Consider the following 25394-nt stretch of genomic DNA (forward strand, 5'->3'; position numbering starts at 1 on the left):
GGTGGGGTCAAATGCTCCAGAGGCTACAAAAAACCCTGAGCGAAACAATGATGCTGCCAGGGGGTGTGGCCTAGTATGCAAATGAGTTCATGCTGGGCTGCTACAAAAATCCCTGTGGGAAACAATGGTGATGTCAGAGGGTGTGGCCTAATATGCATATGAGCCTCTGCTAAGCTTTTTCTACCCCAAAAGCTCTGTGAACTTCTGATGTGTTTCCCCCCCCCCCCCAAGATTTACTTTGGGTGCAGCTGCATTCTTGGAAGCCCTCCCACGGTGCCCGGCTCTGCTACAGCGGGAAAGTGCTCCTCCTCTTGTGAGAAACGGACCCTCCTTTTGCTTTTTGTGTTTGTCGTCATCATCTTCACATTCCTCAGTAGTATTCCTGCCCTGACGGCTACTTTACGGTAAGCGAGAAGAACCTCGTCTTCGTGTTGATCCCTGTTAACAGTGCAATTACAAAATGTGTGGTGTACCAAGAAGAAGAGACTGCAGGCATGGCCAGTGCATGGGAGTAGGCAAAGCAGGCACCCGCCTAGGGCACCACGTGACCTAGGGGACGCTGCTGGGTGCTCCCTCCCCACCACACATCTCTGGCTCCTGAGCACCGCTGCCTCGTCCTCTCTCACAACCACTGGGAAAGATTTGTGTAGACTGTTGACTTTGCAGTGCTGTTGTGCCACCCCATCTTTCTCCCTTGTGTTCCCCTGCCCAGCATTGTAAACGAAAGATGCCTTTCTTTGTCAGCTGATAGGAGCCTTACCTACCAAGGGGACAGGATCATGGCATTTCCTTCAAGCAGAGGATCCAGAATCCTTTTTTTTTTTTTTTGCTAAGAATTGTGTTTTTGGTTTGCATTTAAGGAACATTAGAGATGGGGAAAAGACTCCATGCTACGTTACTACTTTACATTAATACAAAGAGCACCAGAGATGGGGAAAGACTACCCAAGGCTCCATCACCAAACCTCGAGGAGTTTCACAACCTGGTTTTCAGTTTTGTAAAATAAATTGCTTATTCTCACAATTTTTATAACATCGCATTTTTTTAAAAAAAAATTAAAAATTAAAAACCAGTAAATTAAAAATGTGAAAAGTTTCAAGTTTGGTGCTCTTCATATTCCCTAGGAATTTTTTTTTAATAATTGTGGGGGGGGGGAGCACAAGTGGGTGACTTACCTAGGGTGCTAGAAAGCCTAGCACTGGTCCTGACCACAGGAAGGGCAGCGAGGAGACAGACAGGACAGCGATGGCGACACCTTCTCTCCTGTTCTGTGTCACTGCTTGTCTGTCTCCAGATGGCTACTCTTCGGGCAACCTGCTGGTTCTTCTTGGAAGTTCCTCCCACTCCCTCTCTCAGGTAGTAATGTAGTTAGGACCTGGTCTTTGTCTCTCCTCTTCACGATCGAGGATGTTAGTTTCCCAAATAAAGCTTTGTCTACACTTTAGTTGAAAGGTGCTCTTTTGCTGAGTTAATTACTCTGCCAACAGTTTTTTGCAAGCCACCACTGGTTAACGTTTGTGTCGTGTTTCCTAGGTGCGTCTCAGACAGGCAGCGATCCTTTGCTCTGGGAATCCAGTGGATTGTCGTGAGGACGCTAGGTAACGTACTAAGTCAATAACTAACAGTCTGCTTCTTACATACATTCAGCAAGCGATGGTGTCACTCTTTTGGAGAGCCAGTTTGGCGTAGTGGTTAAGTGCGTAGTGGTTAAGTCCGGGTTTGATTCCCCACTCTTCCACTTGCAGCTGCTGGAATGGCCTTGGGTCAGCCATAGCTTTTGAGAGTTGTCCTTGAAAGGGCAGCTTCGGAGAGATCACTCCGAGCCCCACCTACCGCACAGGATGTTTGTTGTGGGGGAGGAAGATAAAGGAGATTGGGACCACTCTGAGACCAGTGTTCCCTCTAAGCTGCAGAGTCTTGTGAGCAAAAATTCTACTTTGTGAGCTACTGGAATTAAAGTTGTAAGCTACTGCAGAAATTAATGTGCTCTCTCAGCCCCACCTACCTTTCAGGGTGTCTGTTGTGGGGTGGGGGTAAATGGAGATTGGGACCACTCTGAGACCAATGTTCCCTCTAAGCTGCAGAGTCTTGTGAGCAAAAAATTCTACTTTGTAATCTACTGGCATTCAAGTTGTGAGCTACTGCAGAAATTAGTGTGCTCTGGGGTCATCCTCCTTGACTTAAGACAAAAATGTATGAGCTGGAGCTCATGCTAACTCAGTTTAGAGGGAACACTGTCTGAGACGCCTAGATTCAGAGTATAGGGTGGGATATAAATCCAATATCTTCTCCTTCTAGAGTGTTGCACCAGGGACACTCTAGGATTCGCAATAAAACTCTATGGTACCATAGAGTTTTAGTGCAAGTCCTAGAGCATCCCTGGCCGATAACGTCACTTCCAGGTCCTAGAGCATCCCTGGCCGATAACGTCATTATGCCAGGGATGGCATGCAGCAACGGGGCTCTTCAGGGGCAGAGATCCCCCTGGCAACCTGCTCCCTGCCGGCAAGTTGGGGCCCTCCAGACCGGGGGATCCTCTGCCCCCGATGGGAGCTTGACAGCCCTACACCAAAGGCCTGGGCACCAAATGCTGCCCAATCACCCAACTCCAACACCACTGCCTGCCTAGCTTGTTGACAGGTGGCTTGGGGTACACCTGCTTTGAACTGCCTGACCAGCAGGTACACCAACTAGGGTTGCAAGGTCCCAATTACAAGCTGGTGGGGGACTTACCGGGATGCTCCAGGAGAGGGGAAGAAGCACACCATGCCTGTGCAACCCAGAAGTGATTTGGGCATGTTGACGACATTGGGTGGGGGGGGGGGGTTGACGCTCTGGTTTTTGGGCAAGCCTCTATGGTTTGAAGCTAATTCTACCATGGAATTTTGCCACCAAACCAGAGTTGTCACCCTCCACCCCGACATCACCCAAATTTGCCCATGTCACTTCCGGGTGAGTTGGGCATTTCACATGTGGGGTGGTAAGTCTCCTTCAGAGGCCAGCTGCTTGGCACCTGGGGGAGTGCTGGAAACCAGGGGATTCCACACACACTGGGGGGGCGGGAGGGAAACCCTAGTACTCATCCTGGCTAGCAGGCAGATCAGGGCCAGCCTGCCTAGGGCCCCTTGGGTTGGCCCTGCTGATACATTAAGCCCATTATCAGTTATGCATTGGGCCAAAAGACATAGAATGCGGAGTCTTCCATTTTGAAAAAAGGAATGTCACTGGAAAAACCTTTCAAGATTGGGTTAGTTGAATATAATTATTTGGTGCTGAGAACCCTCCAGATCCTCTAGACTCTTCACCCAAAGAGCAATTAACACATGCAATTAATTGCCACAGGAGGTGGTGGTGGTTACAAGCGTGGATGGCTTCAAGAGGGAATTGGATAAGCATATGGAGCAGAGGTCCACCAGTGGCTATTAGCCATAGGGTATTGATGGTATTGATGGAACTCTCTGTCTGGGGCAAGTGATGCCCTGTATTCTTGATGCTGGGGGGGCAACAGTGGGAGAGCTTCTAGAGTCCTGGCCCCCCTGATGGACCTCCTGATGGCACCTGGGTTTTTTTGGCCACTGTGACAGAGTGTTGGACTGGATGGGCCATTGGCCTGATCCAACATGGCTTCTCTTTTGTTCCCTGTGTTACTCGTGTAGCTGTTGTATTTTCATGGCATTTGAACTTCTAACTGCTGAACAGAGATTGCTGTGTTGGATTATATAACAGAAACTTCCATTCACCCTAAGAATACAAATTATGCTGTTATCCAAGGGAGTGTGCTTATGTTAATATAAAACATTGATCTTGGAGCAGGTATTTCGGAAGATATTATCACCCAATAGGCATTGTCTGATTCTTCCCAAGTAATCATTTCTGGTTAATGATTGAAGCTGGCCAAATTGTCCATGGCTAGTATTTTCAGAACTTCAACAAATACAATGGAGAACGTCCCACTGAGTTTCATGGAACCAGAATTCCGTGTGGGTGGGAAGCTTTTTGCGTGCAATATCTATTTTGGCAGCTGAGGTGTCTCAATTCTGTCTTTACACAGGCGGCATTCCAGGCCCAATTGCTTTTGGGTCGATGATTGACAAGTCCTGTCTCCTCTGGCAGAATCAGTGTGGAGAGCAAGGGTCATGCTACGTCTACCAGAACTTCTCCATGAGCCGGTACACCTTGATTGCTGGTCTTATCTATAAGGTAATCCCAAATGATCAGTCATTTGCTTCAGTGGTCTTTTGCTGAGGTCTTCTGTAGCTTTCTGTGCCACTCTCCTTTCTTAAGGAGGCAGGTCGACCTCCATCTGTGGGAGATGCCAAAGGCCAGGGCTTTTCTTTTTGTAGCAGGAACTCCTTTGCATATTAGGCCACACCTCCCTGATGTAACCAATCCTCCAAGAGCTTACAGGGCTCTTAGTACAAGGCTTACTGTAAGCTCCAGGAGGACTGGCTACATCAGGGGTGTGTAGCCTAATATGCAAAGGAGTTCCAGCTACCAAAAAAAACCCTGCCAAAATTCAAATTAGGACCTGTTTCTTACTAAGGTGATAACCAGGTATCTGGATGACTGTACCATTTCAAGCTGTAGCGAGGGCTTATACAATCAAAAGCTCCTCAATACAAAGTATTTTTCTCTGTAGAAAACTAGATGGGTTCTGGCTTTGCTTTCCTGTGCTCAGGAAATCTGTTTGTGTTTTTTTAATGCATGAGCATTATGTGAGCCCCCCACCCACACACCTATATCCTGAAGTAGTATAGTTACAAATTTAGGCTCTTGGTCAGAAACAGGCCCAGTGGGAGTTCCCCTGCTTTGGGGGGCGTCAATCCGTCACCCCCAAAGAGGGATGATGACATCCAGTGTTCCCTCTAAGCTGCAGAGTCTTGTGAGCAAAAATTCTACTTCGTGAGCTACAGGTATTAAAGTTGTGAGCTACTGGCATTAAAGTTGTGAGCTACTGCATAAATTATTGGGCTCTGGGGCCATTTCTCCTGAGCTAAGACAAAAATGTGTGAGCTGGAGGCTAAAAATCTGTGAGCTAGCTCACGCTAACTCAGCTTAGAGGGAACACTGATGATATCACTTCCAGGTGATGTCATCGCACCAGGAATGTTGCACAGTGATGTTCTGGTTTTTGGGCAAACTCTATGGTCTTGAAGGCAAAAAAACGATAGAGTTTTCGCCCAAAACCCGAGCATTACGTGTGACATTCTACCAACCCTTGAATGCCCCCCAAATCCCCCCCACCATGGCAGTGAGGGGACCTGGCAAATCTAGGAGGGGAAGAAAATTTAACAAGAAAAACAAGGCCTTGTCTACTTACAGGAAGTTCTTACCATAGAGTTTGTCTATTTATCAATCACATTTATATCCCTCTCCCACGAATGGGATTCCAGGTGGCTAACAGCCTAGTTATAAATGTTTGCAAATCAAGTTTAATAATAAATTTAAATGGGGGGGGGGGTTCGTCGCAGGATCTTCTTTGCATATTAGGCTACACACCCCTGATGTAGCCAATTCTCCACGAGCTTACAGTAGGCCCTGTAAGAAGAGCCCTGTGAGCTTTTGGAGGATTGGCTACATCAGGGGGGTGTAGCCTAATATGCAAAGGAGTTCCTGCTACAAAAAAAAGCCCTGGACTTGGGAATGTGGAATCCTTTACCTGCATTGAGGACTTGACAAGCCTAATGGGTGAAGTTCTGGAGATTATACAATAGCACTGCACCAGTCTACTCTTTGACACCTTCAGTCAGGACTGGCATGTGGGAGTAGGCAGCCTAAGCAATTGCCCAGGGCGCCGTCTCCCAACAGGGGTGCAAGGCGGGCACCCTCTCCCTGCTCGCACCGTCCCTGAGCCTCCAACTGGATGCTGAGGGGTTGGAGAAATTTCCCCACCCCTCAGTGCCCAGTAGGGTTGCCAAGTCCAATTCAAGAAATATCTGGGGACTTTGGGGGTGGAGCCAGGAGACTTTGGGGGTGGAGCCAGGAGACATTGGGGGCGGAGCCAGGAACAAGGGTGTGACAAGCATCATTGAACTCCAAGAGAGTTCTGGCCATCACATTTAAAGGGACAGCACACCTTTTTAAATGTCTTCCTTCCATAGGAAATAATGGATAGCGGCACCTTCTTTTGGGGCTCAAAGAATTGGACCCCCTGGTCCAATCATTTTAAAACTTGGGGGAGTACTTTGGGGAGAGGAACTAGACCCTGTACTGAAAATTTGGTGCCTCTACCTCAAAAAACAGCTCCCCCAGAACCCCCGAAACCTCCAGATCAATTTCCCATTATGAGAATCGATCTCCCCATAGGGAATAATGAAGTGCTCAGCAGACGTTTCTCTCCCCCCCCCATCCCATTTCTGGCGACTCTGAAGGGGGATTGGCCTTTCTACTCACAAGTTGCTGCCAACTTCTTCCAAGTAACACAGACACCCCATCCCAAGAGGAAGCCTTTCAATCAGAGACTGAAGCCTCCAGAGGTGCAAAGGCACATGGTCCTTTGGGGGCAGGGCTTCCCCCTGCCAGCCAGCTGACTGGGGGTGGGAAGGAGTCTGGGAAAGCAGAAGAACCCCCGCTGGGACCTGGGGATTGGCAAGCCTAGTGCCCAGAAACAATGGTGCTTTCAGGCCTTGGTGTTCTCCGAGTTCGGAGAATGCCGAGGCCTGAAAGCGCCACTCGTTGTTTCTGGGCACTGAAGGGTCAAAGGAATTCCCCACCCCTCAGTGCCTAGAAACAACAGCGGGTGACATCATGCTGTGTGTGCGCTTTGCGCATGTGAGCAAAAATCTACCCCCGTGGGAGGGGGGTGGGCACGCATTGGGATTTTGCCTCGAGTGGCAGAACCCCATGTGCTGGCCCTGCCTTCAGTGTTTCACTCAAGAAGACAACAAATCACCAGTGAAGTGATTTATTTTTGCCCAGTTCTGAGGGAGACCGGACAAGCAATGACCATATCTCAAAACCGCGCATCTCAAATGCTCACATCTTCTTAACTTGCAGGTGATTGGATCGTTCTTCTTCCTCCTTGCCTGTTTCCTCTACAAGCCACCCCCACCAGAGTCCCTCCCAGGTAGCTCCGATGCCTCCGAAAACGGCAACTGTGACCTCAGAGAGAACAGATGTCCTCTCCAGTCTCAAGATGACGTATAGCACTGTGGTTACGCCAAGTGACTTTCCACACAATCTCAAAGATACTGTGTCAGGAAAAAAAAATGTTATTTGTTATTAATTACTGATATTATTTTAAGCTTTTTTCCTCCCTTTTGAGAAGAATTATTTAATGATGTTCTTGTCTAAGTTAGTATTTTATGAACAGCAAAAGCACACTGCAAATCCCGCGTACTTCTCCTTCCACCTCCGAATTAGGGGGTCACAAGATTTTGGGAACTTCTCCCCAGTGAGGTGGATGGGAGGTGAAATGGAGCTCTCAGAACTTGATGCTGCAACCTTGATTTTTTCTTTTCCCTCACGGGCACCACCATTTTGAATCTGGGTGCCATCAAGATGTGTATTTCCTGCTTGGTCCAAGTAAGAGATCCTCATTGTATGAGGCATTCCGAGCTTGTGTTTTGACACCTTCGTTGTGAGTCCGCAGACCTCTGTGATACTGAGTTCTTAGCCAACGTCTCAGTGTTAAAATTTAATTTATTTAAAGAAGGGCTAAACATAGCTTCAGACCATTCCTGTAACAAAGCACTTAAGAAAGCTGCTCGTGGAGAGCCACCTAAGGGCGGTAGGTTCTTTACTGGTGTGTATGTGAATCCATGGGCCCATCGTGGCTCCCGGGAAGAAAAGTTCTGAGGTCTTGAATCCTCTGTCTGCTGGTCCATCGCTCGATAGCTGCGACATAGTGGCACCTCAAGCTCCCAGCTCAGCCATAAAGTACAGGTTTAGATCTTTCATATCACCTCGCAGAACCTCAAGCTCAATAACGTCCGGTGGAAGGATTCTCATGTGCAGCTGTGACTCGTGGAGCAATGTCATCAAACGAGGCCTGGAGTGACGCATGTGTGAATCCGACAAAGACCGCAGGCAGGCTTCAAGCCCAGAAACCTCTTGATCTCTTTTTTTTTTTTTACCTGACCTCTCCCATCTCTTTCATTGTTATGTGGCTCTGTTAGTCTTTGTTCAGACAGTAACTTCCTGCCCTGTTTCATGCATTCAGAAGCGTAGGAGGTTCTCCATGGAAAACAGGTTCTCAGAATTGCTTTAAAAAAAAAAAAGTTCTGTATTGTCTGTTGCTACCTTGCCTGGGACAATTGGAGCCAGGGTTGCTGGCTCTGGGTTGGAAAACATTTGGAGATCTTAGGGGTGGAACTAGAAGACAGTGGAGTTTGGAGAGGGAGATCTTCGGGATAGACCTGAGGATGGTGGAGCTTGGGGAGCAGAGGGGCTTCAATGGGGTATGATGCCATAAAGCACACCTTCCAAAGCAGCCATCTTCTCCGGGTGAGGTGATCTCTGCCAGCTGGAGATCAGCTGTAAAAGCGGGAGATCTCCAGACCCCAGGGCACTTTTTGTAGCAGGAACTCCTTTGCATATTAGGCCACACCCCACTGATATAGCCAATCCTACAGGAGCTCACAGTAGGCCTTTTACTAAGAGTAGGGTTGCCATATCTAGCTGGGACCTTGTCGGGGCACCCCACCCCAACTCCGCGTTGCCCAGAAAGTAACGGGAAGGCAGTTGGGTGAACGTTAATTTGTTTACCTGAGGCGCACGCCGCGGCTGCTCCCCCGCGACATTCTAAAGGGGGTCTCGCGCCTCGTCTCAAACTGCCTGAAGAGCACGCACCTCTACCGCCACTGCAGCCGCGGCTGCCGCCACCGCCACTGCTGCTGCTACCTCAAATGCCGGTTTCAAAGTGGGAGGGGCAGGGGGAGAAAATGAGCCAAACTCTCCTTAGTTGTCCTCATCCTCCCCCTCCTCCTGGCTTTGGCACATGCGTAGAAGAAGCAAGCATTTCACCGGCTGCTGTTGCCAGGCTTTCTACTCCTCCAAAAAAGCCGCTGAACGGGGTGGAGGGGGCGGGGCTGTGTCGAGAAGCCCAAGAGCGGTGCGAAAAGGCTGCTGGGGGCTGTAGTTTAGCATTTCAGTCAGTGTTCAAAGCGCTTTGCACGGTGCAAATCGGGACAAAATTGGGTCTTGTCGGGATGTCGGGACAAGAAGGTCCATAACGGTGACGGTCCCGATATATCGGGATGGATGGCAACCCTAACTAAGAGCCCTCTAAGCTTGTGGAGGATTGGCTACATCAAAGGGGTGTGGCCTAATATGCAAAGAAGTTCCTGCTACAAAAAAAAGCCCTGCCAGGCCCCATCTGGAGGCAAAGTAAGCAACCAAAGTGAAGCACGGATAAGGGTGGCAGAGATACCAAGCAACGCTTCCGTGTATAAATGAGTCTCAATTGTGCTTCTGAAAGGTAACACAAATAAAGTTACTCTAAACACAAAAATATAACTGGCCTTATCAAAATATATAGCAAATGAAACATCAGCAGGAGAAGAGTCAAACGCCTGATGAGCAAGGGTCGTTTTGTAGAAAAATAGGTGGTGGAGCTCATCCAGGGATTGTTATGCAGCTGCACCTACTATTCAATGGACAAGGTAGGAACGAGGAGGTGGAAAGGTTCAGAAACCTCAGAAAGGTTCAGGAGCTATGCTCCTGTGAGCTCCTGCTGAATCTGAGGCCTGGTCATTGTAGTGATTGGAAATCTATCAAATGTATATGTGAAATTGTATATGGTTTGCCAATTTTATGCATTCTGATATTCAGACAATATGTTTTATGCTGAATATATATATAAGTCCACAGAGGCCATTTCCTTTTCCTGAAGTCAATTTTGTAGACGGTGCAGGTTCAGAAGGTGCAGGTTCAGTCTCCTCCGAAGCAAATAGAACGAAGGACCACCTTAAGAACGCCAAGGGGAATGGGCAAACATCAGCTGGCCAATGTAGTTTCTTAGACATGCAGAAAATTTCTATTTTTACTGCATAAGAGCTAAATGAGATATCCGGAAATTCAGAACCCGTTTTCGCCTTCGAGGCTTTCTCTAAGCTCCAATCATGACAAGGCACTTCTCACTAAGATCCATAGCTTCAGTTTTTTACAGTTCCACCTAGGTTACTAACTCCTTCTAATTGTGTTAGCGTTCAGAAGCACAATTGAGACTAATTTATTCATAGAAGCGTTGCTTTGTATGTCTACTACCTGGAGGCTGGCAACCGCAGTCGGAGCCCATGTGCCCTCACAAGCCCTTTTTCTGCTTCTGTAAACCAAGTGGTGCTTCCCACCCCACAAGTGACACAAAGTGTTGCTTCATCAGATTAAAGGAGTCTTGACTCGAAAGTTTATACCTTCAAAGTCTCGTAGGTCTCTAAGATACTATTGGACTTGAATCTGAACTGTTTTTTTGTCTTGGACTCAGTCTGTTGGAACAAAAACTGCACTGAGAACCAAGGTTGCCAACTCCGACTTGGGAAATACCTGGAGATTTAGGGGTGAACCCTAGGGAAGGTGGGTTTTGGAGAGTGGTGGAACACAGTAAGGTAGATTCCACCACCAGTGCAGCCATGTCCTCTAGGACAAAGTTAGATTTCAATGGCACCTTTAAGACCTACAAAGTTTTATTCAGGGTGTGGGCTTTCCTGTGCATGGCTCTACACCAAAGAGCTAGTTTGGTTTAGTGGTTAGGAACATGGGCTCTAACCTAGGAGAACCGGGTTTGATTCCCCATTCTTCCACATGCACCTTCTGGTGTGACCTTGAGTCAGTCACAAGTTCTCTCAGAGCTGTTCTCTCAAGAGCAGTTTTCAAAAGAGCTCTCAGCTCCATCTACCTCACAGGGTGTCTGTTGTGGAGAGAGAGGAAGGGAGAGGAGATTGTAAGCTGCTCTGAGACTCTGAATGAAGGGTGGGATATAAATCCAGTATCCTCCTCCTCCTCTTCTTCTTCCTTAGACAGAATGAACTTCGTTGGTCTTAAAGGTGCCATTTGACTAATTTTGTTCTATTGCTTCCGACCAACATGGCTACCCACCTGGATCTATGTTCTCTAGGAAGAGCTGATCTCTGTCACCTGAAGATTAATTCTGATTTGGGGAGGTCTGGAGAACCCACCTGGAGGCTGGCAACCCTACTGAGAATAATGAAGTTTCTCTTGTATTCTTGAAGGCATACTTATGCCTTTCCTCTCCTCTGAAATGTAGTACCACCACCAAAGAAACACCCTGCTTCTGAAACAGGCCATGGCTCTACACCAGAGACTTGAGAGATTTTGTGTACAATGTGAATTCTTGTGAGAACAAGCCCTGTAGGTGGTGGACAAATACTAGCTTGCAAACCTGAAGGAAATCTCAGGGGGGAAAAAGATGACATGAGGGTACATAGTGTGATTTTGTAGCAAGATCTAATGCAAATTGGCTGGGGTGGGGGGACAGGAATTTCCTGCTCTTATGTGGAGAATATTTGCAGGAAGGGACCTTTGGTGATGTACTTCAGAGCCGTGGGAAGATTTTACCGGAAGGCCGTGTTGGGAACTGAGCTTTGGAGGGACTCCTGAAAGAATGGAAATGGTGCCAAATCAATTTCCTCAGAGCTTCAGAATTTTGGGAGGGGAAAAAGGGGCAACGTTGCCCCTATTAATTTCCGCCGCAGTCAACTGCCATGGTTTGCTCTGAAATTTGAAACTGTGGTGGGGAAAGCAACATTATCCCTTCACGTTTCATTAACTAGCTTGCTCTGATTTAAGGCCATGCTACCGTTGGCAAAATTGTTAGGTAAAACTGTTGTTGGATTGTACCTTTTTCAGAGTATGGGGAGGGGGGAGGGTAGAATACTGGAATATTCCTCCATAGATGGAAAAGGATGCCCCTACCCATGGAAAACCAGAATAGTAGGGAGAAAATTGGTGGAACCCTTTCCTTTCACAGGCTACCTGTTTTTGTGCAGGGAGGATATTGGGTAGAGGAGCATTCAAAGATGCAAGCCTCCGTTTTGATGAGTGACTGCGTAATCCAGGGAACATATTTATTTACTTCATTTTTGCCCTATCTTTTTCCTGTCTGGGGACCCAAAAAGTCTTACAATGGTTCTCATCTCCTGTATCAGTTTCAGAGCCAGTTTGGTGTCATGGTTAAGTGTGCAGACTCTTATCTGGAAGTCTGATTCCCCATTCCTCCACATGCACCTGCTGATGTGACCTTGGGCCAGTCATAACTCTGTCAGAGGCTGTTCCTCTCTAGAGCAGTTTCTGTCAGAGCTCTCTCAGCCCTACCTACCTCACAAGATGCCTGTGGTGGGGAGGGGAAGGGGAAGGAGATTGTAAGCCACTCTCCTTTGGGTAGTAAAGGGTGGGGTATAAATACAGGATTCAAATATCCTGTCAGTCATGAAGCTCATGGAGTGACCCTGGACATAGTCTAGTCTACCTCACAGGTTGGTTGTGAGGACAAAAGGAGAGGGAGAACCGTGTATGTCCCCCTGAAGGATTTTTTTAAAAAGGAAACAAACTTATGTTAACTGTTCCATATATTCAATTCCTGCTTTGAGCCTCCTGATGACTTTCAACAGGGGTCCCCAAATTGTTACCCACTGGTACTGTGTGACTGAAGGGAGACTGTGGCAGCCATTTTGTGGCAGGTCCGCCTCCTGTGGCAGCCATTTTGTTGCTGCACCCATCACGCTGTGCCAGATTTCCAAGTTTTTAAGCAGCAGAGCCCCCTCCAGAAATGGTTGGGTCTTAAACATCCTCCCCCACCCTGGTTTCCACACTGAATCTCAAAACACCAGGAAAATACAGAGTGAAGACCAAAACCACCTGCTGGGTCTCCTTTCCACTATAAACCCGTACAAGATTGTCATTCTTTGTCCTGTCAGTGTTCCGCTCTTTGTTTATTCACGGCCAAGAGAGTTTCTTGTTACTCTGCAACAAAAGAAGGGTGAGAGAAGGGCAAGGATTATCCAGCAAGCTAGCAAGAAGATTGTCTTTTGCAACGTCACCATCTATTTTTCAGCTCGCTGATTGCTCTTTCCAACTCGCCACCAAAAGTGTTGTCCTCCGGCCGAGTTTCTTTCCCTCTAGGCAGCCACCACAATCAACTTTTGTCCTACCGTTCCGAAGACACTTCTCTCTCTCTCCTTTTTTTTTTTTTAAATGTACTGTAACTGAGGTTTGACTGATCAGTGATATTTGTGCAGTAGCCTCCGAGGCTGTCCGGATGTGGGAAATGTGTTAAAAAAAGAAATGGATCTATGCAATTTTTTTTCCTTGCTGTACTCTGTAAAAAAACCTGTTTTTAGATACATGGGGGGAAAAGAGCTATTCCTTGCGAGGCTGTGGTTTTTTTTTTGCACTAGTTAATGCCCAGAGAGGGGTTTTGTGGAGCTGATCTTAAACATGCATACAGACATGCACGGGGCTTTTTTTGTAGCAGGAACTCCTTTGCCACAGCCGGCACCGGCTCGTGGGCATGTGGCGCACCAGGCAGGCTCCTTACCCATGCCCCCCCCCCCCGCCGCTTCTGTCCTTCCTCCCATCGTGGGAGGATGAGTGGAAGCGAAGTCCCCTATCACATTGTGGGCTCTTCAAAGAAGTAGAAGCCATGCCAGCTGCACTGAAGTCAGTAAGGACCAACCTTGGAGAAGGAGGGGGGGTTGTGGTGGAAGGCTTGCGGAGGGGAGGGAGGCAAACTAGGTGTTTGCTGTGGGCAGCAGGAGGGGGGGAGCCCAATTCGGTGCCCCCTACCTCCTGGTGCCATAGGCAATCACCTAGTTTGCCTAGTGGGCATGCCAGCCCTCGCCACAGCCCCTAATGTAGCCAATCCTCCAAGAGCTTACAGAGGCTCTTCTTACAGGGCCTACTGTAAGCTCTTGGAGGATTAGCGGTATCAGGGGTGTGTGGCCTAATATGTAAAGGCGTTCCTGCTACAAAAAAAAGTCCCGGACATGCATACATGTCCTGATAACAGTTTACCTGGCTTTAAAAAAGAATTAGACACTCGGAGGGTTTCATCAGTAGCAATTAGCTATGATGACTGATTTGAAACATGGTGCTGGAGGAGAGTTTTATGGATACCGTGAACTGCCAAAAAGACAAATAAATGGGTTCTAGATCAAATCGAGCCTGGATAAATGGAGCAGAAGTCTATCAGTGGCTGTTAGCCACAAGGTATAGATGGGGCGCTCTGTCTGGAGCAGTGATGTTCTGTATTGCTGTTGCCCAGGAGGGCGGCACTGGGAGGGCTTCTGGAGTTCTGGCCCCATTGATGGACCTACTGATGGCCCCTGAGTTTTGGCCACTGTATGACACAGGGTGTTGGACCGGATGGGCCACTGGCTTGATCCACATAGCTTCTCTAATTTTCGTATAGGTCCATCTGTGGCTATTAGCCGCCAGGTATAAAAGAAACAAAATGTCTGGGTCAAGTGATGCTCTGCATTCTTGGTGCTTGGGGGAGCAAGAGTGGGGAGGGCTTCTGGAGTTCTGGCTCTGCCGGTGGACCTCCTGATGGCACCTGGATTTTGGCCATTGTGTGATACAGGGTGTTGGACTGGATGGGTGATTGGCCTGATGCAATATGGCTTCTCTTATGTTCTTAACGGTGGGAGGGCTTCTGGAGTTCTTACCTCACTGGTGGACTTCCAGAGTGTTAGACTGGATGGGCCACTGGCTTGATCCAACATGACTTCTCTTATGTTCTTAATGTCTGGGGCAGTGATGCTCTGTATTCTTGGTGTTTGAGGGGGGGCAACAGTGGGAAGGTTTCTGGAGTTCTGGCCTCACTGGTGGACCTCCTGATGGCCCCTGGGTTTTGGCCACTCTGTGACACAGGAGTGTTGGACTGGATGGGCCATTGGCCTGATCCAACATGGCTTCTCTTATGTTCTTAACTCTTCCTATAAGCTAAAACGACTAATCTCAGGCTATCACACACTTTGGTCACGTTATGAGAAGACAAGAGTCACTGAAAAGGACAACGACGCTAGGAACAATTGAAGGCAGTAGAAAAGAGAAAGACCCAACGTGGAGTGGATGGACTCCATCCAGGAAGCCGCAGCCCTCAGTTTGCAAGACCTGAGCAAGGCGGTTAAAGGTAGAACCTCTAGGAGGCCATTCTTTCATAGCCCCACCATAACTCAGAAATGACATCACTTAACAAACACACAGGATGACTCAACAGAACCCCCATATTCAGAGGCACTGACCCTCTGCCTGCCACTGCTGGAGGGAGGGGGGAACAACAGGAGTAGACCTTGAACTCCATGCCCTGCTTGTGGTCCTTCCAAGAGTATGTAGGTAGACACTGTGTGAAACAGGAATTCACACAGCATCTATTATAGGATGCTGGATCAGATGGACCATTGTTCTTATATTCTTAAAGTGGGGGGGGAGGGGGAGGATCCAGTTCTCCAAAGGCTTCCCTTCCACACATCCCTCACACAGTGGTCCATTTTCTCCATTTCCTCTATGCCTAGGGTTGCCAAGACCAATTCAAGAAGTATCTGGGGACTTTGAGAGTGGAGCCAGGAGACTTTGGGGGTGGAGCCAGGAGGCACCGGGATGGAGTTTTCTCCATTGGCAAACCAGCACATGAAGAAACTATCGTACGAAAGCTCACCCTGCTTAGCTTCCAGCTTCTGGTGACCCCAGCATGGGGCTTCCAAGGCAAGCAAGAAGCAGAGGTGGTTGGCCATTGGCTTCCTCTGCAGAGCTTTCCTTGGCGGTCTCCCTTCCAAGTACTAACCCTGCTTAGCTTCTGACTTATGGTGACCCCCGCAAGGGACTTTCAAGGCCATTTCATGTTTTTCCCAGGGTCTTAGGCTCACGTTGTTGACCATGAGATTTCTATAATGAATGTCAAGTAGTGTTAGGGTTTGTAGAATCTTTCGGGATCAAGTGCCGTGTTCTACTGGAGAAAGTTTTCCTTCCAGACGTTTCGTTCTCAGCTGCGGAGAACATCCTCAGTGGCATTGCAGCCGGAGCAGGCGCTCAGACCTTCTCATGCACAGCAGCCAAGAAGGTCTGAGCGCCTGCTCCGGCTGCAACGCCACTGAGGATGTTCTCCGCAGCTGAGAACGAAACGTCTGGAAGGAAAACTTTCTCCAGTAGAACACGGCACTTGATCCCGAAAGATTCTACAAACCCTAATGATGTTACCAGCCGTGAAAACCTGAAATCTTTGATAATGTCAAGTAGCTTTGCAACTTACAGACGCACACCTGGACAGCATACTCAAGACTGCTGCAGCACAGACATTGTCTCCAGATTTTGATGCAATAATCCAGAGCAAGAGGTGTCAGTTATCAGAGACTGTTAAATAAACAAAATAATACAAGAGTGCTAATCTTTTAAAGCATATCTTGAGGGTTTTTTTTAAAAAAAAAAATAACCTTTCATTGTGTTTGTCTGTGTCCTTTATAAAGTTGATATGTCCACTACTTGCCATTACATTTTACGATGCACACGGCCCAGCCCAGCAAGGTCTCATTTCTGTCAGGTCCAGCTCTCATAACAAATGAGTGCGACACCCCTAGATCTAGCATCTTTTTCTCCTTCCCTGCAAAACATCCCCTGAACTGAGGCAGTAGCATTTAAAATTTCAGCACTCCCAGTAGCTTTCTAGTAGAAAAAGAGCAAGAGTCCAGTAGCGTCTTCAAGACTCACAAAATGTGCGGCTGGGGATGAGTCGCTGCTCACTTCTTCAGCAACTTTCTAGCCTGTTTGAGTCCACCTTTAAGATCGCTGAAGTTCTCTTCAAGGTATGAGCTTTTATGTGTATGCACATGTGTACACACTGAAGCTCATGCCTTCTGTTGGTTTTGAGCCCCTGGACTCAAAATCTGTCCTATAGCTTCAGACCAATGTGACTGCCCACCTAGATCTTTCTCGTTTGTGTTTAAGGAGAAGAAGTTAGATTTATATCCCATCCTTCACTACCCAAAGGAGTCTCTGAGCAGTTGAACATAGGAAGCTGCCTTATACTGAATCAGACCCTTGGTCCATCAAAGTCAGTATTGCCTTCTCAGACTGGCAGTGGCTCTCCAGGGTCTCAAGCTGAGGTTTTTCACACCAATTTGCCTGAACCCTTTTTAGTTGGAGATGCTGGGGATTGAACCTGGGACCTGCTTACCAAGCAGATGCTCTACCACTGAGCCACCATCCCTCCTATCTTTACCATCTTCTTTCCCTCCCCCTCCCCACAACAGACACCCTGTGAGGTAGATGGGGCTGGGAGAGCTCTGACAGAAACCGCTCTTGAAAGAAACAGCTCTGAGAGAACTTGTGGATGACCCAAGATCACACCAGCAGGTGCATGTGGAGGAGGAGTGGGGAATCAAACCCAATTCTCCCAGATAAAGAGTCTGCGCACTTAACCACTACACCAAACTGGCTCTCTTAAGCCAAGTCCTTGCACAACTTAATACCTTGTGGCAATTTCCATCAAGAGCCTCGTGGTGCAGAGTGGTAAACTGCAGTACCGCAGTCCAAGCTCTGCTCACGACCTGAGTTCGATCCCAGCAGAAGTTGGGTTCAGGTAGTAGTAGTAGTTGAAGAAGAAGACCGCAGATTTATACCCCGCCCTTCTTTCTGAATCAGTCTCAGAATGCCCTACTATCTCCTTTATCTTCTTCCCCCACAACAGACACTCCGCAAGGTGGGTGGGGCTGAGAGAGCTCTCACAGCAGCTGCCCTTTCAAGGACATTCTCTATGACAGGCCATTCCAGCAGATGCAAGTGGAGGAGTGGGGAATCAAACCCAGATTCAAGTAGCCGGCTCAAGGTTGATTAAGCCTTTCCACCCTTCCATCTGAAGGTAAAATGAGTACACAGCTTGCTGGGGGGGAAGTATAGATGACTGGGGAAGGCAATGGCAAACCACCCCGTTTCAGCCATGAAAACGTCATGATGTGACATCGCCCCAGAGTCGGAAACGACTGGTGCTGGCACAGGGGACTACCTTTACCTTTCATTTCCATCACCCCCCACCCCCACCCCCCATCCAACTTAGTCCAAACATATTAAATCAGTCATGACGAGGAGAGCTGCTGTCTGAATGGTGATTTAAAGGTCAGGCTAAGACTTTGGAAGAAAACATCATCCCGGAGTGCTTCTCTCCTGCCGCTAGATGGCAGCCAAGACAAAGCTGTCACACAACTCCTCCGTTCAGGGAACTGGAAGTGTTTTGCATGAAGTGAACATATGAAGCTGCCTTCTACTGAATCAGACCCTCGGCCCATCAGTCAGTATTGTCCACTCAGACTGGAAGTGGCTCTCCAGGGTCTCAAGCGGAGGTTTTTCATGCCTACTTGCCTGGACCCTTTTGAGTTGGAGTTGCCGGGGTTTGAACCTGGGACCTCCTGCTTACCAAGCAGATGCTCTACCACTGAGCCACCGTCCCTCCCCTTTTACTAAGAGAAGAGTGCCCAGCCCTGCGTAGCCCAGCTTAGCCCAGGCTCATCAGGTCTTGGAAGCTAAGCAGGGTCAGCCCTAGTCGGTATTTGGATAGGAGACCACCAAGGAATACCAGGGCCACAGAGGCAAACAGTCTCCGAACATCCCTTACCTTGAAAATCCTATGGGGTTGTTATAAACCAGCTGTGACTTGATAGGGGAAAAGGGGAAGGGTGGTAGAACAGTCAACTTGAACGGACTAGGACAGGGGTGGTCAAACTGCAGCTCGGAAACCACACGTGGCTCTTTTACGTATATTGTGTGGCTCTCGAAGCCCCTTCTGCCCCATTGGCTGGCTTGGAGAAGGCACTTGTCTCTTTAAATCAGTTCTCCCTTAGATTATCATAAGAGACAGGGGGGGTTTTGAGCGGCAACGCACAGGAACACAGTTACAGCTGGTTTGGCATCCAGGGGTGTGGACTAATATGCAAAAAAAGTTCCTGCTGGGCTTTTTCTACAAAAAAAGCTCATGTGAAACGATGGTTGTGTCAGAGGGCATGGCTTAATATGCAAATGAGTCCCTGCTAAGCTTTTTTAAACAAAAAAACCTGTGTGAAACAATGGTGACATCAGAGGGTGTGGCCTAATACGCAAGTGAGTTTTCGCTGGGCTTTTTCTACCAAAACTCTGTACAAAACAATGTTGACATTAGGGGGTGTGACCTAGTATGCAAATGAGTTCCTGATGGGCCTTTTCTACAAAAAAAAAGCCCTGGTAAGAGACATGCATACTCAAAACCCCTGAGGAAAAATCACTCTACAAAAAGAAGAAGATATTGGATTTATATCTCGCTCTCCACTCCAAAGAGTCTCAGAGAGGCTCGCAATCTCCTTTACCTTCCTCCCCCACAACAGACACCCTGTGAGGTGGGTGGGGCTGGAGAGGGCTCTCACAGCAGCTACCCTTTCAAGGACAGAGTCTCAGAACAGCCTACAATCTCCTTTACCTTCCTCCCCAACAACAGGCACCCTGTGAGGTGGGTGGGGCTGAGGGGGCTCTCACAGCAGCTGCCCTTTCAAGGACAACCTCTGCCAGAGCTATGGCTGACCCAAGGCCATGCTAGCAGGTGCAAGTGGAGGAGTGGGGAATCAAACCCAGTTCTGCCAGATAAGAGTCCACAACACCAAACTGGCTCTCCAAAAGCCAACTGAATCTTTCCATGTGATATTCCAATAGTGGTATTTTGCCTCTTGTGCTCACGTCCTGCTTTCCAAGAACCTGGGGATGGGGGGAGGCTGGTCCCTGAGAAGAAATATGCCTGCAAAGCATAAAACTGTATTAACATCTCATTGTCATAATGGAGGAGATTTGGCCAAAAATGGAGCGAAAGTGCAGATTATCGCAACATCCGCAGGAGTGCTCGGCAGACCATTTAATTACTGCGAGTTGTGCAGGCGGGAGGGGGCACAGAAGGAAAGTCTGCCGATTGGAGGAGCAGACTTAAGAGCATTAATGTGCTGGAAAAAACGGTCTTGGCAGGCAAGCGGGTCAGCGGTGTACGTGTGGTGTGTTGCCTGGTGTCACTGCTCCTTCGGTGCCTCAGACCTGGTGAAATCGCCTTACGCACGAGGTCACTTGGTCTGCACTCGCCTGACTTCACAATCCCCTGAGGAATCTTCTTTGGTAAATTCCTGGGAAACCGTTGCCATATCTGAAAGGTAGGATGTCTCGGGTAAGATTGACGGCAATCGGATTTTTCAAGACTGTTGATGTCTCATGACTGGGGAATGTTCTCCCCCCCCCCCCCCCCCGGGAAGGAAACCAGAATTAGATTCAGAAAAGCTGGGCACAACGGCAACACAAATTGGCCACGTTTAATGTTGACATCTAAAATCTCTTTTTTTAAAAAAAAAGAGGGCAAAATATCCTCCAATGCTAAATGAACACAACACTTCTCTAAACAAGATATAAAACTTTCCTTATTTCCCCCAACGAGGTAGGCCTATTCTGTTAAAAGACAGCGCAACTTTGAAAGCTTTCCGGATTCAATATCTTCTGCCTTCTGGGGCTCGGAATACACAAGCTAAATCAGAGGTGTCAAACATGCAGCTCAGGGGCCGAATCAGACCCTCAGAGGGCTGCTATCAGGTCCCCGAGCAACTGGCTGTCATCTGCTTCCTTCTTCCTCTCTCTTGCTTCCTTCTGCATAACAGCTTGCTTTAGCAGGCTCTGTCAATCACACGGCTGAGCTACTGAGCCAAGCCTCTCTTTCTTCTATTGGCTGAGGCTCCTCCCCCCCCCCCTACACACACACACGGTTCCCTGGGGAAGGAAGGAAAGAGCCAGAGCTTCCATTGCCCAGTTCCCTGGATCCCACGGGAGAGGTACAAAGAAAGCACCTTTAGGACCGAGTGCTTCTTTAAGAATATTTTAAGTGTTTTTTTTTAAAAAAAAAAATCTTTAATTGTGTTTGTGTCCTTTATAAAGTTTATATCTCTGCTATCTAATCGTAAATAGGTACACACATGGCTCAGCCCGACATGGCTAGGCCTTGGCCCAGTTCTACATGGCCCAGCCCAACAAGGTCTCATGTTATGTTACTTCCGGCCCTCATGAGGTTGACACCCCTGCACTAAATAATGCACTTTCAATCCACTTTCAGTGTTCTTTTTGTGTAAACTGGCAAAATCCAGTTGGAAAGTGGATTGAAAGTGCATTATTTAATGTGTGTGTGCACTGCCTAGGAGTTTTTTGTTTGTTTTTGCTCTGTGATGCCTTCCTTCCTTCCTTCCTTCCTTCCTGTCTGTCTTCCTTCCTGTCTGTCTGTCTTCCTGTCTGCCTGCCTGCCTTCCTTCCTTCCTTCCTTCCTTCCTTCCTTCCTTCCTTTCTTTCTTTCTTTCTTTCTTTCTTTCTTTCTTTCTTTCTTTCTTTCTTTCTTTCTTTCTTTCTTTCTTTCTTTCTTTCTTTCTTTCTTTCTTTCTTATAAAGGTAGTCCCCTGTGCAAGCACCAGTCGTTTTCGACTCTGGAGTGATGTTGCTTTCACAACATCATGACCTTCCCCGGTCCTCTATACTTTCCCCCCAGCAAGCTGGGTACTCAATTTACCGACCTCAGAAGGATGGAAGGCTGAGTCCACCTGGAGATGGCTACCTGAACCAGCTTCCACTGGGATCGAACTCAGGTCATGAGCAGAGGGCTCCGACTGCAGTACTGCAGCTTTACCACTCTGCGTCACCTCCAAATTGCAAGATATCATAGTCCTGCAACACACCAGATTCCTAATAGCCACATCCCTAATAGTTGAGAGCCAGGGTGGTATGCTGGTTAGAGGGTCAGGCCAGGCCGGTAGCTACATTAGGGGCATGGGGGGCACGGCCCCTCTGTTTAACCCACCCCCCTTCTCTATATAGGGCCTCTCCATTGGAGCCGCCCTCTAGGAACCCGACGCACTTTCTTTCCAAGCAGGGTCTGCTGAGCGGAGGTGGTGAAGCCGAGTTAAAAGGGGGGGGCAGCGAGAGAGTGAGCAAGAAAGGAAGAGCAACAGTGCGGGGGGGGGAAGCGAGAAAAAGACGGACAGCGAGAGCGAGCGAGGCGGAGAGTGAGAGAGAGAGCGACAACACCTGGGGGCTGCGAAGGCCACAGACATCTTGGGGCCCCAAGTGAACAGGGGCTCTGTGCTACCATAGGCCCTTTTCCAAACTGTCCTCTGCCTCTGAGGCGGCGGCAAAGATCTGGAAAGGCAAACGAGCTGAAGGAAGAAGTGGTTGCCCCTTGGGCCAAACAACTTGCATCCTAAAAGGGGAGGGGGAGAGTTATGTCCTCCCTGAAGCCCTCAGCAACAAATGAAAGTCTGCTCAGCACGGCATGACTGGCGACTGTCACTCAGCACTGGCGGCTTAGTTAAAACGACAGCGACTTTGCTGAGGACTTACGCACACTGCGATATCTTGCTCCTCCCTGCTATAATAGCACGTTCCAACCTGACCTTCTTAGAGGGCTGAGAGCAGTAACTAGGGTTGCCAAGTCCAATTCAAGAAATATCTGGGGACTTTGGGGGCGGAGCCAGGAGATTTTGGGGGAGGAGCCAGGAGACATTGGGGTGCAGCCAGGAACAAGGGTGTGACAAGCATAATTGAACTCCAAGGGAGTTCTGGCCATCACAGTTAAATGGATTGCACATCTTTTAAATGCCTTTCTTCCATAGGAAATAATGAAGGATAGGGGCACCATCGTTTGGGGCTCATAGAATTGGACCCCCAGGTCCAATCGTTTTGAAACTTGGGGGATACTTTGGGGAGAGGCACTAGATGCTATACTAAAAATTTGGTGCCTCTACCTCAAAACATAGCCCCCCAGAGCCCCCAATACCCACAAGTCAATTCCCCATTATTCTCTATGGGAATCGTTCTCCATAGGGAATAATAGACTGCCCAGTAGACATTTCCCTCCCCCCACGCTTTCTAAAGTGGGGGGAGGGCCTCCAAACCATGGAATCCCCTGTCCCCTCCCTCTCTCACACACACAAATACTTACTAGATCTTCTTCCTGCAGAACTTTACTTGATCTGAAAACGAAAGCAAAACAAAGGGAGGGGCCCTTCTCCGAAGCCCTTCCTGTTTCCTGCTTCCAGCTCAACCTTAAAGGCACATATTTTAGAAATGGACCTGCAGGAGCTCTAAAACTACATGGTGACTGTGGGGGGCAGGGCTTCCCCTGCCGGCCAGCTGGCTGGGGACGGGGAGAAGGCTGTAAAAACGGGGGATCCCCCACTGGGACCTGGGGATTGGGAAGCCTAGCGGTAACAAATGTTACTGCCTGAGCAGAGGGGGAGACCGAGAGGGTCGCTAGGAGCCTAAACCCCGCCCATCAATGGTCCGTCCCACTTCTGTAAGCAGCTGACTGTTCCACGGACTGCCAAGTGATTCATGGGGGAAAGCATCACTTCTCAGTACAAGGATTTTAGCTGCCTGCCATAGCAGTGTGAAAATTAGTCATTTGTGATCCTTCAATGTAACTGGTTTTGTAGGAGCGCTGCAAATGCGCATACTAGGTGTGACAAGGTTGGGGGGGGGGCTTCTTCCCTGTTAACATTCCTCCCCCCCCCCGTTCCCCCCCACCCCACGTTTGGACTCTGGCCTGCTGCAGGCTGCTCAGGCAGGCATGGGTTTTCTCTAGGGTTGCCAATCCCCAAGTGAGGGCAGGGGATCCCCCGGTTTGGAGGCCCTCCCCCCGCTTCAGGGTCGTCAGAAAGTGGGGAGAGGGGAGGGAAATGTCTGCTGGGATCTCTAATTATTCCCTATGGAGATTTATTCCCATAGAAAATCATGGAGAATTGATCCACGGGTATCATGACTGGGGAATGTTTTTTTTTCCCCCCCGGAAGGAAACCAGAATTAGATTCAGAAAAGCTGGGCATGACGGCAACACAAATTGGCCACGTTTAATGTTGACATCTAAAATCTCTTTTTTTTAAAAAAAAAAGAGGGCAAAATATCCTCCAATGCTAAATGAACACAACACTTCTCTAAACAAGATATAAAACTTTCCTTTATGGGGCTCTGGGGGGGCTGTTTTTTGGAGTAGAAGCACCAGATTTTCAGTATAGCATCTAGTGCCTCCCCCCAAAATATCCCCCAAATTTCAAAAAGATTGGACTAGGGGGCCCAATTCTATGAGCCCCGAAAGAAAGTGCCCCTATCCTTCATTATTTCCTATGGAAGGAAGGAATTGAAATGGTGTGGCGTCCCTTTAAATGTGATGGCCAGAACTCCCTTGGAGTTCAATTATGCTTGTCACAGCCTTGATCTTTGCTCCACCCCCAAAGTTTCCTGGCTCCACCTCCAAAGTCCCCAGATATTTCTTGAATTGGACTTGGCAACCCTAGCTTTCTCTTGAGTAGGGGGAAGTGATCCTCGCCTGGGGGCAGGTGGAGGTTGAAAGCAGAACCGGGAAGAAGCAGTCAAGTCCTGCGCCCCCCCTACCAATTTTTTTTTTCACCTGGGCCCCTCCACCCAAATTTTTCTGGCTACGGGCCCGGGTCAGGCTATTATTAAATACTGGGTTCGGCGGTAAGAAGGAGTCCAAGCATAGAGATCAGTAATTTCACTACTGATTTCAGCAGCTACGTACAAGCATGCAAGCCCCAGACCATGGCCTGGTTAAATTCCACCCTGCTCCCAATCCATAGGCACATTCAAACTGGCTCTCACTCCCGTTTCTTTCCAAATGGCTGACAACCCTGGTCCCAACGGGCAGGGCTTTTGGTTGTTGTTGAAAAAGCCCGATGGGAACTCATTTGAATATTAGGCCACACCCCCTGATGCCAAGCCAGCTGGAACAGCATTCCTGTGTGTTCCTGCTCAAAGAAAAAAAGCCCTGCCAACAGTTATTCCTAGAGATATTTTTTTACTCCCCTCCATTAAGATTTCCATGCAGAAAAACTCCTTTACTGATCTCTGTCTCTCCCCCACCCCACCCCACCCCGGGATTTGTCTAATAATTTTAAAATAACTCCGTTATGCCATTTAGCTATTCTTCGGCACATTTTCAAGCAGTCTACTCCAGCACAAGTCCGATTGTACTGGATCCAGACCACATTTTCTACCAGCCTCCCACCTCCCCGGGGCTTTTATTTTTTAGAGAAAACCCAGCAGGGACTCATTTGCATATTAGGCCACACCCCTGATGCCAGCACTGCTTCCTACAGGGCTTTTTTGTAGCCAAAGCCCAGTGGGGACTAATTTGCATATTAGGCCACACCCCTGATGCCAGCACTGCTTCCTACAGGGCTTTTTTGTAGCCAAAGCCCAGTGGGGACTAATTTGCATATTAGGCCACACCCCTGATGCCAGCACTGTTTCCCACAGGGCTTTTTTATAGCCAAAACCCAGCAGGGGCTCATTTGCATATTAGGCCACACCCCCAGATGCCAAGCCAGCCAGAACCGCACTCCTGTGTGTTCCTGCTCAAAAAAAGCCTTGTGCCTTTCCCATTTGATTGCAGCCCA

The 25394-nt window shown here is 48.5% G+C and overlaps 1 protein-coding gene across 1 annotated transcript in view; it reads left to right on the plus strand.

Annotated features, from left to right (window-relative positions):
- The window catches only part of SLCO4A1 (solute carrier organic anion transporter family member 4A1), a 61784-nt gene extending 54504 nt beyond the window's left edge, over nucleotides 1-7280 (plus strand). Inside the window, exons 10-13 of the mRNA XM_060230622.1 lie at nucleotides 232-404; nucleotides 1534-1598; nucleotides 4052-4200; nucleotides 6997-7280. Of these exons, the coding sequence (XP_060086605.1) occupies nucleotides 232-404; nucleotides 1534-1598; nucleotides 4052-4200; nucleotides 6997-7146 (537 nt within the window). The 3' untranslated portion in view covers nucleotides 7147-7280. The remainder of the gene's footprint in view (nucleotides 1-231; nucleotides 405-1533; nucleotides 1599-4051; nucleotides 4201-6996) is intronic.
- Nucleotides 7281-25394: the final 18114 nt, after the last annotated feature.

The sequence above is a fragment of the Heteronotia binoei genome, chromosome 2 (assembly GCF_032191835.1).
Source record: "Heteronotia binoei isolate CCM8104 ecotype False Entrance Well chromosome 2, APGP_CSIRO_Hbin_v1, whole genome shotgun sequence".
Taxonomy (NCBI): domain Eukaryota; kingdom Metazoa; phylum Chordata; class Lepidosauria; order Squamata; family Gekkonidae; genus Heteronotia; species Heteronotia binoei.